Raw genomic sequence first — 22,309 nt, forward strand, 5'->3', positions numbered from 1 at the left:
ATATCACTAGAATGAGTAGCTGTAACAAACCATATAGCTTAGAGTCTTTACATAACTTACACTAAGATGCAATAAACATTTGAATTTTCCTCAAGACCATTTGTTCTTTAGGCATTTCAATAGCTTATTTCTAACCCAGGGGTCGGGGTGGGGAGGAGGCAAGAGAGGGAGAGAAAGAAAGGGAGAGGAGGGCAGAACCCGCAGGCTATTTGCCCAGGCCAAGGACTATAGGAGCCAAATGAACATCAGGGGAATTCAGTCAATAATTTTGATCTTTTCCTCCTTAATGGTAGGTTGACGCCTAAATTATCTAGGGGTTGCATGATTTAAATATTCTCTAATGCAGAGTAGAGTGTCTTTACTTCCAATTAAAATGAACAGTTTAGGACAGCTTTTCTCTCACTGGTCAGATTAATAGTTTATTCACACTTACCAGATTTATTGGTCTCTAAATATTGAGAGCAATTGGTTTGCATGAATTACTTGTTTTTTTTAAATACAACTTGTTTCTTGACTAAAGACATTTGCACACGTTAGTCCTTATGTCTGGAATGTTCTCTCTACTTTTCACCCAGCTAACATCTATTTGTCCTTGCTCTGAGCTTAAACATCACTTTCTCAGAAAAGCCTACGTTGACTTCCCCTGAGGTTCCAGTCTCGCACTGTTTCACAGCACTGTGTACTTCCCCTTTTCTTTCCCAATGTGTGCAATTAAAAATGTATTTGTAACCTCATTTAACATGAACTCCCCTATGTACTAGGAAAGCAGGGGAAGTCTGCTCTGTTGACTATTGTGTTAATATTTACCTGGCAGCACAGTTTCTGGAACATAGTAGTTTCTAATAAATCTTTGTTGAGTGAATGAATGAAAGCTAAAGCAAATTACAAAGGAATGTAAATGCATGCCAAAAATATTTTTATAATCCTTCAAGTTAACCCCAAACATTTAAGATTTATGCAAAATTATCGAATAGCGAATGTTTTGGAAATGAGAAAGCATCTTTTGATCCAGAAATATTGTGGATCTTATCTTTAAGAAAGGAATCTCATGAAGATAGTTTGCTGATTTCCCAGGTATAAATAATTCCGCCATACCAATTTCAAGGTATCAGCCTGACATCACGGAATACAAGAGCTGGAAAGAAATGCACACAATTGACTCTGACAGCAGAGCCACCTACTGGTGGCTCTCTATTGGTAATATCTAATAATTATAGAACTCTTACCAGCAATAAGTAATCTAATTTAGAGAAAAATCATATTAAACCCTGCCTCACAATTTTACTCCAAAGAACAGTAGAAGCATACCTCATTTTATTGTACCTCATTTATTACACTCCACAAATACTGTTTTTTTTTTTTTTTTTCACAGATTGAAAGTTAAGAGTCTCTACCAGCAAAAGGATTAGGACTCACTGAAAGCTCAGATGATGGTTAGCAATTTTTAGCAATAAAGTATTTTTTAATTAAGGTATATACATACACACACATATATAATTAGACATATGCTATTGCACACTTAATAGACTACAGTATGTTTATATCCTCTGGAAAATGAAAATTCACATGACTCACTTTATTGTGATATTTGCTTTATTGTGGTCTGGAACCAAATCCACAATGTCTCCAAAGTTTGCCTGTATGTGATTCTAGTTGGTGTCATAAGGTAGTTTAAAGCTAGATACAGCCCCACCTATCAAAATTCTGGGAGCCCCAAGCTCCAAATTATTAGGGTAAAAACTGTAACTATGTTGATTTACTTAAACATATGAGATTCTCTGCTTTTAAGGGTGAAAGGCTCCCCTCCCCCACTCCTGCCCCTCATCCTTCAAATAGAATTTATTAGCAATTTAATGGAGGGAGAAATACTAGACTTTAAAAAGAAACCACTGACTACATTCACATGTCTTTTAAGTAGCCTGTCAAAAACACTTTGTCATACACACAGAACTGGATTCAATAAAGGCTTTGTTTTGTATTTTACAAAATCAAAACCTCTAACACTATGGAATCCATTGGGTCACTTGGGCAGAGTTGGTACTCTGTTCACACAAATCTATGTAGTCTTCTATATCTATACACCAGAAGACAAAACCTGCACTTCTGTGAGTGTTGGGAGGGAGGAGGGAACTCAGTGAGGGTGAGGTGGAGAGGCATTAATTAGCGAAGGAGGATGAGGCCTGCAGGCTGTGGTCAAGAATTTAAATGGCTAAACACAGGTGAAGAAATGTTCACCCAGCAGTCAGGCACATTTCAGATCCTTCAGTGTTTGTTATTAATGTGAAATGTGTGTTATGGGTGCTTATGTATTGAAACCCCAAGGTGATAGTATTAAGAACTGGGGGCCTTTGGGAGGTAATTAAGTCATGAGGGTGGCGCTCTCATCATACATGGCATTAGTGCTCTTGTAAAAAAAAAAGCAAGAGCTGACCTCTCTCTGTTCTCCACTATGTGAGGATTTAAGACAGCACTGTGCAAACCAGGAAGGGGGCCCTCACCAAGAACTGAATTGGCCAGGACCTTGATCTTAGACTTCGCCATCTTCAGAATTGTGAGAAATATTTGTAGTTCAAGCCACCCAGTCTACGGCAATTTGTTACAGCAGCATGAGCAGGCTAAGACACTTCAGAAACAATGTAATCCAAATTAAACTTGACTATTAAAGTACTGTACTCCAAAGCCAGTTTATGAATTTAAAAAAACAAACAGCATAAATGAAATAATCAGATACATAAAAATGCTCAGAAGTGTTGAGAAACATTGAAAGTAGCCCAAATATTCAAGAGAAATTCATGGTGCATAGGCTTGACAGCACATGCAGCCACTAATTTTCCTATAGGAGTTAAGTGAGGGAAAAGGGTTGAAAATTTATAAATATAGTATGCTTCAAATTTTTATTTTAAATGTCTATCTTATGCCTATAAAATACAAAATGGGCAGACACCAAACTGTAAAAAATGATTGTGTACTGAAAAGGGATTTTTAAAATTTATTTTCCCATACTTTGCAAACTGTCTACAAAGATGCTTTATAAGTGAAAACATTTCAAATTTGGAAAAGATTAAACCATTCAACATATGAAGAATTCTTTGAAAAGTAACTTTAATGCTTTAGCTTTCTCAAGTTTCTAAGTTAACTCATTTCTTTTGCTGAAACTTAATAGTCCTCACTAGAGACTGTTCAGTCAAGTTGTTGAGCTAACTTCACAATAGAAGGGAAGAGCCCTGATGGGCAAATGGAGGCTTTCCCCTCCAAAGCTATTAAAAAATTACATCTCAAGCCTTTCAAAACTAGTTAACAATCAAGTAACCGAATTTTTAATGCACCATCGTTATTTTAAAAGTACGTTCCTAAAATCTTAAACTGAATACACTACATGACCACAAAACAGGCCATGCAGCCTGTCATGGAGAATCGAAATGTAAACCTGAATCCAATGCTCTTCAATTATATCCCCATTGAAAATTTTTTCATATTGGGACTAAACATTACCCAAGATGATTCTGGTTGCTTACCAAACCTTGGGATGACCAGGCATTTGGGGAAAAGTCAATAGCTCCATCATCTGAAACTAAATGCCAGAGGGGTCTTGGCTATCACTTCTTGTGCTAGTTTATTGGGGGTGCTATCATCCATCTGAATTTTCTAAATACATTTGCAAAAATTCTAACACAAATGGTTCTGGATAATATTGCATGACCTGTGTCTCAGTTCCCTCCTTGTATGATGGGGATAATAAAGGTATCAAGGGTTGTTGGGAAAACTTAGAGTAAATGTCAGCCAAGTGGCAAGCAGGCATTAGGAATCACTATGGAGATGTTACCAAGTATTGTTAAAAGGTAATTAACAGTTTAAGTTCAAATGCCAGCCTACCTGCTCATTAGTTCTCTTCTGCAAATTGCTTATTAAAAATCACATCTACCGAAGAAGTGTGGTATAATGAAAGTGTTCAAGAGGCCCGAAAGATTTCTTCCTTTTTCCTTCCTTAGGAAAGGGCACTGTCACGGGTTATAAAGAGGAACCGGCCCTGCATGACACCATGCCAAGAAGTCGCTGTCACATTATGCCAGCAACAGCGCTATCTAGAGAAAAAAGGTCAAAATTTATAGTATTTTCCAGCTACACTCCAAATTTCTAGAGTTCCTGGCTTGTAGAAATGGCCTGGGGGCTCTGTTCTAGTCTCACTTGAATGGAAATAAGCTTGGCATGGCCTGAAAAAATTCAAAGGAGTAAAATACTTGGATGGATGCTTGGTAGTCTCTCAGCCCTACAAGAATGAGCTAATAAAATCTTTACATACTTTTCTATTGTTGTCAGAAACAATATTACATAGTTCCAAATAGACCTATTAATACGAAGGTCCATTATTTTAATGTTCTAATTATAAATCCAACATAAATCAGAATTTGAATTTCGCTAGACCCATGATGTGATGTTTTATATAAAGGAGTTCATTATTTGCTGATATGGAGTTTCCAACTCTCCAAAATGGACCATTCTGAAAGTGAACTAAGGGAATGGAGGGTTTAAAGGTGATGTAAGGAAGGTTCCAATCCAAATAACTTGAACACTGTGGTTTCTATCCTATGGATTTTGGTGCTGAAGAAGATACTATGAAATGAAATTAAAAGTGATATTAAAAGTAACATTTGGCTCTAAGGGCCACTCTTCCCAAAATGACGCAAGTCTTCTGGAGCTACCATCAATGACCTCCCATTATTGTCATTCAGAAAAAGTAATTAACTAAAAACCACTGAGTCCCAAATAATACATAGTAACCAAATCTGTATACTAACACATTACAACAGAAATAACAGAACAAGCCTTTTGTTTTACTACTTAAAAAGCTTCATTTTTTTATTTAGCTTTCTGACTCTGTGCTTGTGCCTTCAACACTTTCACAACGATTTTCTGTTCCTCAATAAGGAAAGCACGCTTGATCCTAAAAAAGGAAAATATTAAATGAATATAGTTAAAATAACAACACTGATTTAACAAAGTAGGAAAAAGTACCATAAAAGTATTAAACAAAACAAAACTGTCAGGGAAGATATGCAGAAAAGTAAATAAAACCACAAGTAACAGAATAAAAACTTAAAAACTGCAATTATATGGAAGACCCTTTCAGCCTGAGGTCTCTTTACTACACTGGCATTTAAAGTTGGCTACTTCTTCCATCCTCTGCCAGTATACCTGCCCTGCTCTTCTGAGTGTGATAAATTAGAAAATCACCCCCATACAAGACCGCTCTCTGCCACTATGGTAGCTTTTATTTTAACCGTATTTCATTATTAGGATCCAGGACTAATGATGTTACTTGATTGTAAAACATCTCAGCATGTTTTAACTGTTTTACTGAAAATTTCCAGTAAAAACACAGAAAAGGAGCTATGTGCTAGGAACCAAAATGAAGGGGTAAAAGATATTAGCAAGATGCATCATATCAATGGCAAGGATTCCAGAGCCTGTCTGGGCCCCACCATACAATTTACTAGCTGTGTGATTTTGGGCAAGTTACTGTCTGTTCTGGGGCACAGGAATAATTTCATACCCATTTCATAGGGTTTTTATAAAGGTTCCATTTGTAAGAATTTGCACTATCTGTACTTTGAACCTCTATTTAGAGAGGAAGCAGTCACTACCATTTGACAAATCAAAGTTAGCCCCGGAGATAAAGCACTCATAAAATCAAAAACCTTTAATTCCCATAGAAACTTGTCCTGCTGATGTTCCCTATTGTACTCTTGGTCATTTAATAGCCTCACCTCAAAACACTGGGATTCTTAACTCTCTCAAATCTCCCTGATGTAACTGTATTACAGAAATAAATTAATGCCTCTTACTCAGGACCCTTAAAAAGTCTCTAACCTTACTCAGATCAAACACCAGACTCTCTCGGTGCCACAGCTGATGCTAATCTATCGGCTACTGTAGATTTACACCCAAATTTCCACAAGCTAAGCCTGAGAACTGTATTTTTAATAAATATGCCTACCACGTGGGTTTATCTGGCAAAATCGGGAAACCGGACTGGTAAAAAGCCAAACTTCCCTAGCTTGAAATGTCATGACCCTTTTGCCTCCAATGTGCCTTTCCAATTTTATTTCTCATTCCCTATTTCACATCCTCCATGTGCCAGATCAAAACTATGTACATTGCTTGACTGCAATGCCCTTTCAGCCGCTCGTCTAAAACTTATCTGTAATTCAGGTTCTACCTCAAACACTATTTCCAAATTCCCAGCCACTTGAAAGTGATTTCTCCTTTAAACTTAAAGGAGTTAAATTCTCCTGCATTCCATGTAAGTTATATTTACTGTGTATTTCCATTACTGTAACATGCTTTACCACCCCTTTACAAATTAGCTCCCAAAAGGCAACATGAACTTACAAGGTTTGGTGTGGAAACTCAGTTGGACCACTTCACAGAACTACCTCAATAACCTGGAAACAAACTACTGTCTGAATCATTTTTTTTTTTTTTTTTTAACTTGTGAAGATCCATCACCTCTCAAATCCTTCTGCTTAAGTCCTCAGGGTCGATTTAATATATATAGTCACTGGGGTTAAGAGTAAGGGTCTCAATAAAGCCTGGAAAAAACCCTGGTGCTGCCTCTTACCAGCCATGTGAATTTAAGCAACAAGCCCTGGTTTCACCAAAAATGGGAATAGAAACACCTCCCTAATGGGCTTGCAACAGTGACTATAAAAATGCCGAGTACATTACCATCATACACTCCACTGCTTCTATTTCTGCCTATGCCACTTTCACATGTCCAAGACCTAGTCCTCTACCTGAAACAGTCTCCTCTCCTGATAACCCTCCTCCATCCAGCTTTTAGGTCTTAATGAGGGTGTCACTTCATCAGGCTTCACAAAATAGAAAAACTTCCAAGCGCTTACCTTTTGTTTAAAGAATGACTTTACCATCCATCCTGTTTTAGTTCCTGGCACACCGAAGCTTTCCCTACCCTACTCAAACCCAGTGATTCCACATTTTTAAGGATCAAGCAAAAAAGCTGTCCTTCGTAACCTGTGACTTTTCCACTTTTATCTATCACCTTGTACTGCTCCAGCCACATTAGATTTACGTTCTATTTTGTTCCTACTTTTAAGACCTCCCACTCTCCAGCTAACTGCCCAGTTTCTTACCTGCCTCCCCTATAAAACTAAGATCATTTTAATTTCTACACCCATCATAAAGGAAGTCCAACTTCTAACTGAATTATTTTGAACTAGTATCATTTATGTATGTATAGCACCAATTATCCTGAGTTTAAGGATTCTAGAATATACGACTTTTGTTTAAATTTTTTTCACAAGTATTCTAATAATGATTAGCATGCAGTGTTACAGACAGTTATATTTACCTGTCACGGACACATTTAGCACACATGGATCCACCATAGGCCCTGCTGACATGTTTTTTTGTTTTAGACAACCTCATCAGAACTTTAGGTCTCACAGCACGAACCTGCATAAAGAAAATGTTGAATTTTGTGATGTTTTAAAGAACAGAAATTGTGCTAGATTGTTTTATAGGTGGTAAGTGCAAACATTAAACTAGGTTACAATGGAAAATGATGTACTTATTTATCCAAAAGGCGTTTCACTGTATTTGTCATACTGGCTTAAAACGAAGTCTATATTTTTGAAAGATTTGGATTATCCTTAGTAATTTTCAGCTTTCTTAGTGTTGACTTCTCCACTCATTCCCTTACCAAGGAATTAATGCTCAAAAAGTTCAACCCTTGTGTTATTCACAGCAAAAGAATTACTTACGCCGCGAAGTCGGCCTGGGCATACGCCACATGCAGATTTTGGTGCTTTTCCAACCTTCTTGGTATAAAGGTAAACAATTCTATTACCAGGGGTTCGGGACCTAGGAAGTGAGAGAATAGGTGACAGCTCAGTATTTTCCAGAGTAAATGACAACATGCATTTTAAATTTTAGAAATACTTACAGCCTAGTTTTGTTAGAGGCTGTGTTATAGGAGAGCCTCCGACGGTAAGTCAAACGCTGGACCATTTTGAATGCCTAAATTAAGAAAAATGGAATAAACTTGTATTGCAGAAACAATCCAAACCTTATAAAAAATTATGTAACATAAATTATACATATTTATTCTTATGCATAGTACCCTTAAATTTTTTTAAGGTGTCTAATGAAAAGATTCCATATTTTAAAACCACTTCTATTTAGCCTGGGACACAGTGATGCTCAGGGTTGTGTCTTGCCCGAAAGCACCTGGGTCATGTTAAGTTTCATTTAATAGAACTGTGGTATTACGTAGCAAATCATACAGATAAGCATATGAACGACTCAGTTTTTGAGTGAACCATGCAAAGTAACATGAAAACAGAACCAATCTTTTTTACCCCCAATTTCGTAACCACTTCGCCACAGCACGTTATTTTAAAACAGCCTACATTTATTGTTATGAGCTTATAACACTACACTAAAAAAACTGTCAGACACCAAAACTGACACGAAAGGCCAATGCGAGCGATCCAATCAGCCATTATTGCGTTTGCATCTTCGAAACCACGATAGAAGTAACTCCCTATTAACACATTTTTGTCTTTCTTGCTATTGGTTTTGGGAAACGTTTTGAAACAACCGAACAGGCGGGTCGTCCGCCCTCCCAAAGCCTGAGAACATCTACAGGAGCGGTTTTAAAATGGGGACTTATGACATGAAAATGCGCCGCGATTTCCCAGTCTCACTAGCGGGACCACTACGAGTTTGTCTCTAAACGCCAGACTCCAAAGGCAGCAAAGAACCGGGTGGTAAGCTCCAACCACTCACTGCTGCGGAGGGGAGGTCCAGATCCAGGGGTGTCTGAAGCTAAAAGCTGGGAACTTGCTCGCCACCACCCTTCCTCCTAAGCCCTTACCCCCACACCAGCTCAAAAGTCTGCGCTTGAGCGATCCCGGTTCCCGCAACTCCCCGGATGGCGTCCGATTGTAAAAGGAACAGCGATTCGGAGAAAGAAACGCAACCATACCTTCAGACACCGTCCCCGGAAGAGGAAAAAGAAAGCCCTTGCGGGTTCAAAGGTCAAATTGACTGCGCAGGATGGGAAGTTACGCTAGAAGCAGAGGCGTGGTGGAGAGAGCGCCACCATGTTGTACGGACGCCCCGCAGCTGCCCGGTGTGGGCGGGCGTGCATAGAGCCGCCACGTTGTACGGCAACTGATAAGCCGCTCTTCCATGGTCAGGTAGGGATGGGCTTCAGCGAACCACAGCAACGCCACGCAACGGTCTTTTGGGAGTTGTTGTAGAAACAAATGCTAATAACAAAGGAGCTGCAAAGGGCAAAAGTGGGACAAAGTAAACTTTTTTCGTTCTTCAAGGCGCTACGACACATTTAATCTAAAGAGTGCAAGCTGTGGGGTTAGACCTGGCTTTAAATCCCAATTCTGACACTACTTATTAGGTGACCTTTAAGAGGTTAACATCTTAAACCTTCCCTACTTTTTCCTTGCCATTCAAAGCGCAAGCTTTACATATTGAGATTTTAATCCAGTACGTACTAATTATTAGCTGTGTTACTTTGGGCAAGTCCTTGAATCTCTAAAATAAAGGTATTAGTAACTACTCTGCAGAGTTGTCATGATCAAAGGCGTCATGAAGTTAAAGCACTTAGCATGGTGTGTTGCGGAGTTTAAGTACTCAACAAATGATTACAAAGAACTATTTGAGGCTTCACATGGGTGGTAAAGTTTGAGCTGGACCTTAAAGTTGAGAGGAAGAGAAAAACAATCTCTAAAAAAGTATGTAAATGTACAAATTGATAGTTTTAAAATAGTCACGGATATGTAAAATACAGCATAAGAAATACAGTCAATAATATTGTAATAACTGTGTAGTACCAGGTGGTACTAGACTTACCGTGGTGGTGTTGGGGGGGGGTCACTTGATAAATTATATGTGTCAAACCACTATACTGTACACCTAAAACTAATGTAAAATAATATTAAATATCAACTTATTACTGTAATTGAAAAATAAACTAAAATAAAAAATATTATGTAAAGATTTACATTAAGTGCCTATGTGTAATCTTCTGAGAAGGGGTCCTTAGCTTTTATTATATTGTCAAAGGGGTTTGTGGCCTCCAAAAAGTAAAGAACCTTTTGCCTGGGCTGGAGGAAGAAAGCTAAAGAGGTCCTTTAAACTTTTACATAAGATTAGGTTCCTTGGAAACATACTAAGAGCGAGTTGCGTGTACTGGGGAGAGCTCTCAAAAAATACACCTGTAAGGGAGTGCGAAAGATAGAATCAGGGCCACACTACATGGTGGCGACAGAAGCCTCAGCTGTTCTAACAGGGAGCTCTAGAATTAGGATGGTTCTTCACAGTGTCCCAGTCAGGCAAGGGACCCAGGCCTTTGTACTCCCACATCAGCTATTCTTTGGCCTGGCTGTCCCAAGACTAGGGGTGATGCAGTTTCCTGAAGCTGAGAACTATGTCCTCTGCGAGAGGCAGCTGTGAGCCAGCTGCACTGACCCAGAAGAGAGGATTTGAATAGAGCATCTCAGTAGTCACTTGAGTTTCCTTCCAGGTTTTCCAGTGGCACTATTGAGGCGAGAAAGCAGGCAAGTGACTGAGGGCAGTTGTCCAGTGAGGCCTATTAATTCCATCATGCTTCACATTACTACTATCTATGTCACCACACCAAATGGAAAGCTTTGAATATATCCTTGCCTTTGCTGACCATCAAATTACTTCTCCCTTGACATAGTTCTGTGTTACTTTTCCTCCTTTCTGGTCCTCTACTTTTTGACTTTTGGAATCCCTTTCATCTCTCTACCAGGCATTGAGATGGAGGCTGAGATAGAGAGGCAAGTGTGATTTTTGAATATATGAACAAATGAATGCATTTACTTACAATATATTCTCTATTTCTAGAGAGACTTTGCTGGGCACATGAGAACAGCCCTTAACGCACTCTAGCATTGTTCACTTACCATTCTGTGTTCCTCCCACCCAAGCAGATAAGAACAGTAGTCTCACTATCATAGTTCGCCCATATTAAACTTAACCCTGGTCTATACAGTGATTTTACTTCTCTTTCAATCTTCATTTGCTTATTTTTCTTGATCTGTCTTGCCGGGGATGTGGCAATCTTATTAAACATTTCATGGAATCTAATTTTTTTTATTAATCTTTCTCTCACTTCTCTGCTTATTAATTTCTTTGTACACTTATTAAATATTTCATAAACTTTTGTGAAATTGAAATAAAATGAACCTACCTTATACTTTTTTCCTGGCTTGGAATGGGAATCTTTGAGGTTTAAAATTCATTTATTTAAGGAATTTTTAATAAAAGTTATTAATTTTAATGTGGTCAAAATTATCTTTTCTGAGTTGTAGTTTTTGCATCTTGGTGTAAAAATCCTTTTATATTCTAAGGTCTATAAGATATTCACCTAATGATTTAAAGTCTTGCTATTGACTCATTTAGAGTTGATTTTTATGTATAGGGTGAGTTAAGAATACAATTTTCTTTCTTTCTATATATATAACCTTATTTTTTTTTTCCCAACTTCATTTACTGAATAGTCTCTCCTTTCCCCACCAAACTGATGGGTTACCTCTGTCATATATCTAAGTTACATACATTTACAAGTCTTTCTGATTATTCTATTTCACTGGTCACTATGTCTTTTCTTTATCAGCTCCACACTTTCTGAATTCTTTAGTAAACCCTAACTGCCAACAGAGCAAATGTGTACTACCATTCTTTATTTTTCAGAAGGGAAATTCTTGACATTTCTCTCTTCCAGGTACATTTTAGAGTCAGCTAATCTGAATTTTGTTTGCATTTGCATTGGATCAATGGATTAATTAGAGAAGAACTGACATTTTTATGATACGAAGTTTTCTTAAATATGAATATAGCCTATTTCTCTTAATATTTAAGTCCTCTTTAATATCTCTTATTAAGTTTTATAATTTTTCTATAGAGATTTGTTTGTTTTTTGTTAGATGAATTTCTAGGGACTTGACATTTTTCTGATTCCATCGTGAATGATGTTTAAAACTGTAAATTTTTATTTATATTTATACTTAAAAACTATTCTAGTTTTTTTCTTGCTGGTATGTAGACATGCAATTGTATATTAATTTTACTTTCAGACATCTTTATAAATTCTACTATTTCTAGTAATTTGTGTAAAAATTCTTTTGGATTTTCTAAGATTTATTTGTAGCAGCAATTTAAAATTTTCGCACACAAAATACATATGCAGCTCAATAAATTTTCACAAATTGAACACACCTATATCAAGACACAATGTTATCAGCACTCCAAATGGCCCCTCTGTGCGTCCTTCCATTTTCTTCCCATTTTTCCAAGGGTAAATACTATTCTGACATCTACCCGTAAAAAAAAGTTTTATACTTTTTGTCAATCTTTGTACTTTATATAAATGAAGAGTATTCTTTGTGTCTGGCTTTGTGCTTGACCTTATGTTTATAAGGTTTACCTATTTCATTTTTGATTCTACTGCTATGTAGATTTCCACTGAGCAATCATGCCACTATTCTCTTGAAGGACACTAGGTAGTTTTCAAGTTTCAGCTATTATGACTAGTTCTGCTAGGAATATTGTAGAACATGTATTCTGTTGAAGAGAATGTACACATTTCACTTGGGTATATACCTAGAAGTGGAACTGATGAGTCATAGAGTATGTGTGGTAGGCAGAAGGCTAAGGATTCTAAGATGGCCCCCTGACTTATGTCCCCTGGTAATATTCTTGTAATTATGTTATGTTACATGGCAAAAGATATTTTGAAGATGTAATTAAGGTTATCAATCAGTCGACTACAAATGAAGGCAAAATTAGAACTAGGCTGAAGGAATGTGATGTGGGACACCAAACACTTCTGCAATGCTAGATGTAGAGTTTAAGGCTGGTGATTATTTTTTTCTTTTGGTACTTTGAAAGTAGCACTCTATTATTTTTTGGCTTCGATGGTCTGTTGAGAAGTTAAATTATTCTTATTTTTGCTCTTTTAAGGGGAATTTGTCTTTTTTTATGGCTGCCTTTTGCATATTTTCTCTTTAAGTTTTGTTTCCATTAGTTTTACTATGATGTGCTTAGGTGTTCTTTTTATTTATTCTATGGGGTTCATAGAGTCGTTCATATCTGTAACTTGATATCTCACATGAGTTTTAAAAAATTCTCACCCATTATATGTTTAAATATTGCTCCATCTCCATTCTCTTCTCTTTTTCTGGAACTCCAGTTACATGCTGTATTCTTATCACAGTATCTCTAAGCCTCTCTTCTGGTTATTAGTTTCAGTGTAACAAACAGTCTCAAACTTAGTAGCATAACACAATTTTATTGTGGTCATGCTTTCCACGGGTAAGATGTCTCAACTGAGAGTGATTTGAACAGCTAGAGGCCAGAATCATTTGAATGCTTTTTTTACTTAGTGCCTGTGTTGGGATACTTTGAAGGCTGGGCTTAGCCTGAGACCATTAAACGTAGCATTTATACATGGCCTGTCCATGGGGCTTAAAATTCTCTACAAGGCATCTGGGTTCTGAAAGGGAGTTACTGAAGAGGAAGCATCTAGAAAACAAGCATTCTAAGAGAACCAGCAGAAGCCACATGGCTTTTAATGATCTAGCCTTGGAAGTCACACAGCATTATTTTACCGTATTCCATTAGTCAAAACTGTCCCAAGCTTACGTAGATTCCAAGGCAGCGAACATATGTTCTCATCTCTTGTTGGACAGAGTGTCAGTGATTCTAGGATTATATTTTAAAGCCACTATGGTTTCCTACCCTTCTCTTTAATATTTCCCATCCTTTTGTTTTTCTGTGCCTTATTTTGTTTTCTGAACTGTCTTTCACTTCATTAATTCTCTCTTCAGTATATTTAATACAGTATTAAACACATTCAATGAGTTAATTTCAGTTTTTGGCATTTTTCATTTATAAGTTTTCTATTTGTTTCTCTTTTTTCTTTCCCATTCTATGCTGAAATTTTCAGTCTTGACTTTTATTTCCTTGGGTGCTTGAGTATATTTAGCATAATTATTTTAATATTTTGAGACTAATAAGTCCATTATCTGAATTCTCCACGTATGTATTTTTATTGTCAGATATTTCTCTTGGTTTTTGTTGTCTTGTCTCCTCATGTGTCTAATTACTTTCTTAAAATTTCAAGATATTTTACATGAAGAATTAAAAATAATCTTAGGATTTGCACACACATACAAATTTTAGAATCGACTTGTTTATTTACAGATAGAAACTTGTTGGCATTTATTATCATGTTAAATTTATATATTAACATGGAGAGAATTGACCTTTTCCTGATATTGGGTCATCATATTCAAGAACATGTGGTATCTTTCTATTTATTTATCTCTATTTAAAATGTTTTATTCGTATAGATTTTACCCATTTCTTATTAAGTTTATTTCTAGGTATTTTATCTATTTTGTTGCTAATGTATATAACATTCTCTTTTCCATTATTCCACTTGTTTTCTTTTTATTGAAGGCTATGAATTTTTGTTTAACTTATATCCTGCTGAATTCTGTTATTATAGATATTTAAATTTTTTTAATTTAGGGGGAATTTCCAGGTATATTATTCAGGTATATTATCCCTTCCTTTCTATTTTTTGTACCTCTTATCAAATTCTATTGGCTGATACTTCAAAGACAATATTAAATAATAATGTAGATATGGAAATTTCTGCCTTATTCCTGACTAGTAGGAAAGCATCCAGTGTTTTTCCACTAAGTTATGTGTTAAAAAAAAAAGTGGCCACTGGTACACTGAAAACTAAAGACATTGATTAAAGAAATTGAAAAAGACATAAATAATGGAAGATAGTCCATGCTATGGGTTAGAAGAATTGATATTTGTTAAAATGTCCACACTACCCAAAGCAGTCTACAGATTCAGTGCAATCCTTAAACAAATTGCAATGGTATTTCTCACAAAAATAGAACAAACAATTCTAAAATTTGTATGAAACAACAAAAGAACCTGAATAGCCAAAGCTATCTAAAGAAAGAAGAAGAAAGTTAAAGAAATCATGGTCCTTGGTTTCAAATTAGATTACAAAGTTATAGTAATCAAAACAGTATGGTATTGGAGTAACAACAGATGCATAGATCAATAGAACAGAATAGAGAGAGCAGGAGTAAACCCACACATACGTGGTCAATTAATTTACTACAAAAGAGCCAAGAACATAGAATGAGAAAAGGACAGTCTCTTCAGTAAATGTTGTTTGGAAAACTAGACAACAACATGCAAAAGAATGAAACTGGATCACTATCTACACCATCTACAGAAATTAAGTCAAAGTGGATTAAAGACTTGAATATAAGACCTGAAACCATAAAACTCCTAGAAGTAAACATAGGCAGTAATCGATCTGACATCAGACTTGGCAATGATTTTTTGGATTTTACACCAAAAGCAAAGGCAACAACAGCAAAAATAAACAAGTAGAACTTCATCAGAATAAACCTGCTGCACAGCAATGGAAATCATCAACAAAGTGAAAAGGTCAGCTACCGAATGAAAGAAAATATTTGCAAATCATATATCTGATAAGAGGTTAATATCTAAAATCTACAAAGAACTCATATGGCTCAGTAGAAAAAACAGTCTGATTGAAAAGAGGGCAGAGGATCTGAATAAAAATTTTTCCAAAGATGGAAATGGCCTATGGATACATGAAAAAATAATCATCAGGGAAATGAAAATCAAAACCACAATGAGATGTTACCTGACACATGTTAATAGCTGTTATCAAAAAGACAAGAAATGACAAAATGTTGGTGAAAATGCAGAGAACATAGAACTGTTGGCGGGTATATAAATTGGTGCAGCCATTATGGAAAACAGTATTGAGGTTTCTCAAAAAATGAAAAATAGAACTACCATATGATCCAGCAATGCCACTTCTGGTACAGTAAGTCTTTACTTAATGTCCTCAATAGGTTCTTGAAACTGCAGTGAAATAAAACATAATGAAACTGATTTTACCATAGGCTAATTGATGTAAATAAGAGTTAAGTTCCAACAGCATCTCATCAACGTTATATTGAAATGATGTTGAATAAAATGACATGTGAGGATCTGGTGCATTTATTCAAAGAAAAGGAAAACACAAATTCAAAATAAATGTATATACCCCATGTTCATGCATCATTATTTACAATAGCCAAGATAGGGAAACAACCTAAGTGTCCATTGATAGGTAAATGGATAAAAAAACTTGTGATACACAACACACACACACACACACACACACACACTCAGCCATAAAAAATATATATATTTAGCCATAAGAAATAATGAAATCTTGCCATTTGCAACAACATGGGTGGACACTGAGGGCACTATGCTAAGTGAAATAAATTAGAGAAAGACAAATACTATATGACCTTACACATGGAATTGGAAAACAAACCGAGATCATAGCACGTCGGTGAATGCCAGAAGTGGCAGGGATGTGTGAAGGGAGTCAAAAAGTACAAACTTCCATTTATAAAAGAAATAAGTCATGGGAATATAATGTATAACATGACAACTATAATTAATAATACTGTATTGCGTATTTGAGAGTTGCTAAGAGAGTAAATCTTAAAAGTTCTCACTATTAGAAAATAAATTATGTAACTATATATGATAATGGATGTTAACTAGATTTATTGTGGTAATCATTTCACAATATATACAAATATTGATCTTTATATGCAATCCTGAAACTATTATGTTAGTTATAACTTAGTAAAAGAAAAATTATTGGTAACTATTTCTTAATTTTTTTTTTTTTTTTTTACCATTTCAGGAACAGGCCTTGAATTCATTCATTTCCTTTTCATTTTCTGTTAAGATAATAATTAAAATGTTATCCTCAGGTTAATTAATATATAATACTTATCAGTCAATAATATTTGGATACAGGTGCCAGAATATCTCTTTTCTTTCTTAATGAAAATAATTCCAAATCATTATAAATGAAATAATTTTATTAGTTAAAAAATAATCATGATATTTGGAGGTGGGTAGGGCACCTCTTCAATTTGCATGAAGGCATCAGTTGTTCCTGTTTCTCTGCTTACTCTTCCACACATGGCTTACTGTTGCTTCTTTCGTTTCTTTGCTCAAGGTCGCTTTTTCAGTGAAGTCTGTCTTAACTATCCTATTTAATTACACATTTCTATCCTTCACTGGGACTCCCAGTTCCTCCCACCCTATTCTATTTTTTTTTTCTCCTGGACTTATCACTTTCTAACATACTATCTATTTACTTACTATGTTTATTATAGGTTGTCTGTCTCCATGAAAAGTATTTTCCACAAAATAGGGACTTTTGTCCTTTTAAAAAATACCTTTGACTGATATATTTTAAATGCCTTTAGTAGTGCCTGGTACATAGGAAGGATAAAAAAAAGAAAAAAATTAAGCGAGTAAATGAGATTGGAGCCTATCAAGGAATGGTAAGAGGGAGCATTTAGACTTGAGCCTCCTTCCTATACAAGAAGAACTTGAAGTTGAGAATTTTGACATTATTTCTAGATGAGGTTATAATTATAGTCATTGAGATACAGGAAAAAGATTGGAAGACTTTCATTGTACAACGTAGACACTTTGTTTCAGCAGCGAGTGTCATAATCTATAGCGCTCCATGAATTAAAGCATTGTGTTAAACTTGTGATTATTGGTAAAGAGCTCAACTATGTTACACTGCATTTTTGTGTATTCAGTGTAAACATTTAAAATATGGCTTTATTTTTAAATTTATACCAGAAACCTCAAGAAACTTGAGGAGTGGCCCAACCTTTTCTCAACCTCTGAGAGGCGGTGGTAGAGACTGACTGCTCACCTTCCACTGCGGCTCCTTGTCTTCCTGAACTACAACTGAGCCCTTTTCTGACTGTGCCACCTGCATCTTTAATTGATTTGCCAGTTTGAGCTGTAATTTAGAGATAATTTTTGCTGCAAAGAGTTAAAATATCAGAGCATTTTAACCATTCTAAAATTTAGAAATAGGAATTTGAGACAAATTAGATTTTTCTAATAGAAATGTTCTGAGACTAAAGCCCTAAAGGGGAGTAAGGAAACCAATTAACTTTAATTTAAATAATCATGTCTTAAATAGCAAATGAACCAAGTTCTATTGTTAAAGAACAACTGTATTAAATCCCTGAAAGGTTAGCTTCCAAATGGCATTAAAGCAGTGGTTTCATGTTTTACTAATGAAACAAGTTTCTGTTGGTCACTATAACCTCTGTTCTTAGTCTTTCTGAGCATTGTTATTGAGAGTAAAGGAGGAGAAAGATCCAGAGATCAAAGACAGAATAATTGTGTGAAATTTCCACTGAAGTTTCTATTGTTAGCAACTTTTTTTTTTTTTAAGCAACAAACAAAAAAGCTAATCATTTTATTCCTGGGGGAAAAATAGTACAAGAAAATGTGAAAGAAGCTTATTTTATTATTCTAAGACTCGAATATAGTGTGGTATATGATTTTTTGTTTGTACTTGCTATTTAAAAATAACATATTTATGGCTTCTTTTCAGCCCAGGAGGCACATGAGGCTCTGTCCATGGACCAGGCTGCAGTGGCCAGGGTGGGCTCTGAAGCAAGCACCAGCATGTGCTCCTTGGTGGCAGGAGTGATGCTGGTCCAGTGCACATTCACCTTGACGACGAAGACGGGGCCAGAAGACCGAGATCATTGAAATGCCTATATCTAAGCCCTACATCTCTGGATGTTGCTCACCACCTATGCTGTTGTTCTAGGACAAGTTCAAAGAAGAACTCAGAGTGCCTGAAGGAAGAAGATTGGATAACCAAGAAATGACTAATCAAGATTCTGCTGTACATGTGAAAAGGATGCCAGAATTCTGGAAAAGTTCAGTTTGCATCAAGAACTCCACAAGAAGAGTAGAAGAAATTATCTTGGTCTTATCAAAGGAGAAGCTGTTAAACTTCAGATAGTAACAGACTTTGTATGACACTAAGTAGATTTTCCTAGAAAAGGAAAAGATGACCAACATGGCATAATGTCGTTGACAACAGTAAGCTAGTTCCAGATAAATGTCGAAAAAAGTTACTGCAACAAAGGAAAAATATGCTATTGAAATTGATCCTATTTTTATTGTAGAAGAGAAGTACCCTTACGTAGTAGAATGGTACAGTAAATCACATGGTTTGCTTATTGTTGAACAAGCTTTACTGAAAGCTAAACTTAAAGAAATTGTGGCAGAATCTGATGTTGCTCAAGGAAGAGTAAGAGAATTTCTTTGATAAACTATAACCACACAGTATCCCTGTGTTCATATTTTCAGCTGGTAGCAGTGATGTCCTAGAGGAGATTATCCATCAAACTGGTGTTTATTATCCAAAAGTCAAATTAGTGTCCACCTTCATGGATTTTGATGACAACGGGGTGCTCAAAGAATTTAAAGGACAACTAATTCATGTATTTAACAAACATCATGGTGCCTTGAAGAACACAGAATATTTCAATAAATAAAAGATAATAGCCAGATAATTTTTCTGGGATACTTCCAAGGAGACTTAAGAATGAATGACAGATGGAGTAGTAAATGTTTAACACATTCTCAAAACTGGATAGCTAAATGATAGAGTGAATGGGCTTTTAGAAAAGCACATGAGCTCTATGACATCCTAGTAAAAGATAAAATCAATGGAGGTAGCCAGCTCTGTCTTACAGAAGATTGTGTAAACCAGTATTCTTCAAGACATTCCTCCTGTGGGGCAACTGATGTAAGAACTGTTCATGTATGTGCTCCTCTTGCAGAAAGATTTTTATTCATAATATATTCTTGCTTGTGAAGTGTTTCCTCTATATTATTGAAGTGTTTTAGGCATGTTGAAGCCATCAATGGGAAGCTCCTTTTTCTCCACCTCTCTCAGCACATTCCTCACCATATTTTTTAAAATTCAAAAAAAAAATCTCAAAGTCAAAATTTGAAAAATAACCCCTTATGTTTGCAGAGTGAATTTTGTAGTTTAATGTTATGAAGTTTTTGAGATGTCTTTTTACATTGGGAAAGTGTGAAATGAGTGATGTTAAGTATTGCCATTTTTATGATTTGGGTGAATTATGCTGATGATATCACCATCTCCTGAAATTGTGTTATGCTGGTTATTTTGTTTTGGGAAAATCGATATTTATTTACCAGAAAATACTAGCACTTGGTATTTGAAAAGACTTGATAACCACATGTCACTAGCCATTATAAAATGTTCTGTATTGATACACTGGCAATACACATGAAATGAAAAGCCTTTTCAATTCTAAAAAAAATAATGTATTTATTATGATTGAAATTACTATTTATAGCTACAATGACTAAATTTCAGCCAATGTCTATAAACATTAAGGCAATTGTCAACAATGTATTAATAAAGTATATATTATGCTAAAATCTGGCAGTGGGCTAATTCCTGGAGATGTATCTTGGATGAATTTACATAATAGAGTAGAAAAAACATGAGTTTGGCAGACAGTTTGAAGCCGGATCATGGAAGGCTTTAAATGCCATGTTCAAAGGCATTTCTTTTCATGCCTTCTCTATTTTTTCCTCTTCATGTGCTACCTTAAAGAAAGCAAGTTAACCTTGCTGAGACTATCTTCTTATCTGTATTATGGGGATACTAATCCTGTATTGTGGATATGCTTGGAGGATTAATGGAGGTAAAGCTTGTGACTGAGGCTGGATCACAGTGGAAGCTTAATATATATTGGCCTTAGCTTTGTTTTCTAGAAATGAAATGCTGCTCTCTGCACTCCTTTCCCCGTCTTCACATCCTGTGCTTTGTAAATGTTTGCTGTGTTCTTGGGAGAACCCTTTTTATTTCCTTGTGGTATTTTTTTGGAAGAAGTCTTTAAAAACCCACTATAGAATTTACCAAAAGAAAAAATAGCATTGATTGACAGAAGAGGGCAAAAAGAGTTAAAAAGGTTGATATATCACAGCCTTAACTTTCTGAAGATACTTTTTCTTTAAAACATAGCTACTGCTTTTGCTGGCAACGTGACCAGTGCCTTGTTCCAATTACCGATGTAAATCAAAACAATTTTTTTCCTGTGAAGGACTTGGTGAAATGATGCTATAGAAAAATCCAGTGCATTTCCAATATTGCTTGCTTAACAGCAATCCTATTTTATAGCAATGGGAAAATAATTTTGAAGAATGCTTCCCCATTCCCACATAGAAAGTACATAATATTATGTTTGTGTTGAAACTTTTTCTTTCAAAATGTCATAACCCCATACGAAAGAGAATTAAAATCCTGTTATTTTAATTTACATCTAGCCACAAGATAAGTAAAGTTATCATTGAAATTCTAATTAAATAGGATGATTGACTAAGGTAGCACATCAAAGAAGAGAAGTGAATATGATAAGTCGAGGACTTATTAATTAGTCTGCGTGGAAGAAATTCCAGGGATGTCAAGCTGAGCCTGCTGCAAGGAGAAAAAAAGCAGACAAGAAAATGTTCGTTTCTTTGAAGTTAGGAACTGAGATAGTGATGGAGGTAATTGTGTCTGACTGGATCCAGTAATGAAGAGCTGTAAATCAGACTTCAGAATCGAAGGAAAGATTCAAGTAACGAATGTGGCCGCTCCCCCCTGCTGTGAAGAAACAGAATGCAGAACGCACTAATTGACCCAGCCTATTTCCCAGTAGTTCTCTGTTATTATTTATTAATTTTTAATTTCTGAATAATTCACATCCTGGGAAATTATTCTTGACAGCCTGTTAGGCGTGCCAAAGTTAATGGAGGATGAAAGGACTGGTACCCGAATTAGCAGGGATGTAGTCACAGGCTACTGGATTTAATGATTTTGGAAAGAAAAATTGATTTCACACAGCGTGTCACTTTATACTACTTTAGGGATACACCAGCTATTTGATTAATTGAGGAATAACCAATTCAAAGTATATTTGAAGTGTAAATGAGTCACACTGCTCAGCTGTTTATTTTTCCCTGTTTCTGAGACATCTGAATTTTCTTGAAGCTGATGATTAAAAGTTGATGAAGACACACTTGCACGCTTCGTGAGTGCACACCTGTTTGATTTGTATTAAACCCAGAAGGGAGAGAAACCCTGAAATACAAGAAGAGATATTTTTACTTCTCTTTTTTCTCCCTTCTAATCTCTTCATGTGATTTTTTTTCTTCTTTTTTTACTCCAGCATATGGCACAGCAGTAGTTACAATCTGCGATGGGGCTCAAGAAAATTTCTCATTTGTTTTACAGCCTATGAGCACA

At 35.8% G+C, this 22,309-nt stretch overlaps 1 protein-coding gene and 1 pseudogene across 2 annotated transcripts; one reads left to right on the forward strand and one right to left on the reverse strand.

Annotated features, from left to right (window-relative positions):
• Positions 1 to 4,825: 4,825 nt before the first annotated feature.
• Positions 4,826 to 9,036, reverse strand: RPL34 (ribosomal protein L34). Of its 2 annotated transcripts, none has more exons than XM_016140856.2 (5): positions 9,008 to 9,036; positions 7,964 to 8,037; positions 7,782 to 7,881; positions 7,370 to 7,473; positions 4,826 to 4,942 (listed from the first exon to the last, which is right to left on the reverse strand). In XM_016140856.2, exons 2-5 carry the CDS (start codon positions 8,026 to 8,028, stop codon positions 4,858 to 4,860), a joined length of 354 nt encoding a protein of 117 aa, XP_015996342.1. In that variant the 5' UTR covers positions 8,029 to 8,037; positions 9,008 to 9,036; the 3' UTR covers positions 4,826 to 4,857. The 2 variants fall into 2 exon arrangements, with proteins under 2 accessions (XP_015996342.1, XP_015996341.1); XM_016140855.2 differs by lacking the exon at positions 9,008 to 9,036 and adding an exon at positions 8,897 to 8,999.
• A 17-nt stretch (positions 9,037 to 9,053) lies between these two features.
• Positions 9,054 to 20,457, forward strand: LOC107508835 (annotated as a pseudogene).
• The last annotated feature ends 1,852 nt before the right edge of the window (positions 20,458 to 22,309 follow it).

Source organism: Rousettus aegyptiacus, unplaced genomic scaffold (genome assembly GCF_014176215.1).
Source record: "Rousettus aegyptiacus isolate mRouAeg1 unplaced genomic scaffold, mRouAeg1.p scaffold_m13_p_10, whole genome shotgun sequence".
NCBI classification, from domain to species: domain Eukaryota; kingdom Metazoa; phylum Chordata; class Mammalia; order Chiroptera; family Pteropodidae; genus Rousettus; species Rousettus aegyptiacus.

Bases quoted from the DNA above. Each gene is read 5' to 3' on its own strand.
- RPL34 (XM_016140856.2), bottom strand. From the start codon at position 8,028: ATGGTCCAGCGTTTGACTTACCGTCGGAGGCTCTCCTATAACACAGCC. The intron at 7,474-7,781 runs GTAAGTAATTCT...TTCTTTATGCAG, and splicing joins GCCCAGGCCGACTTCGCGGC to GTTCGTGCTGTGAGACCTAA. The intron at 4,943-7,369 runs GTAAATATAACT...TTCCTTTTTTAG, and splicing joins GCTAAATGTGTCCGTGACAG to GATCAAGCGTGCTTTCCTTA.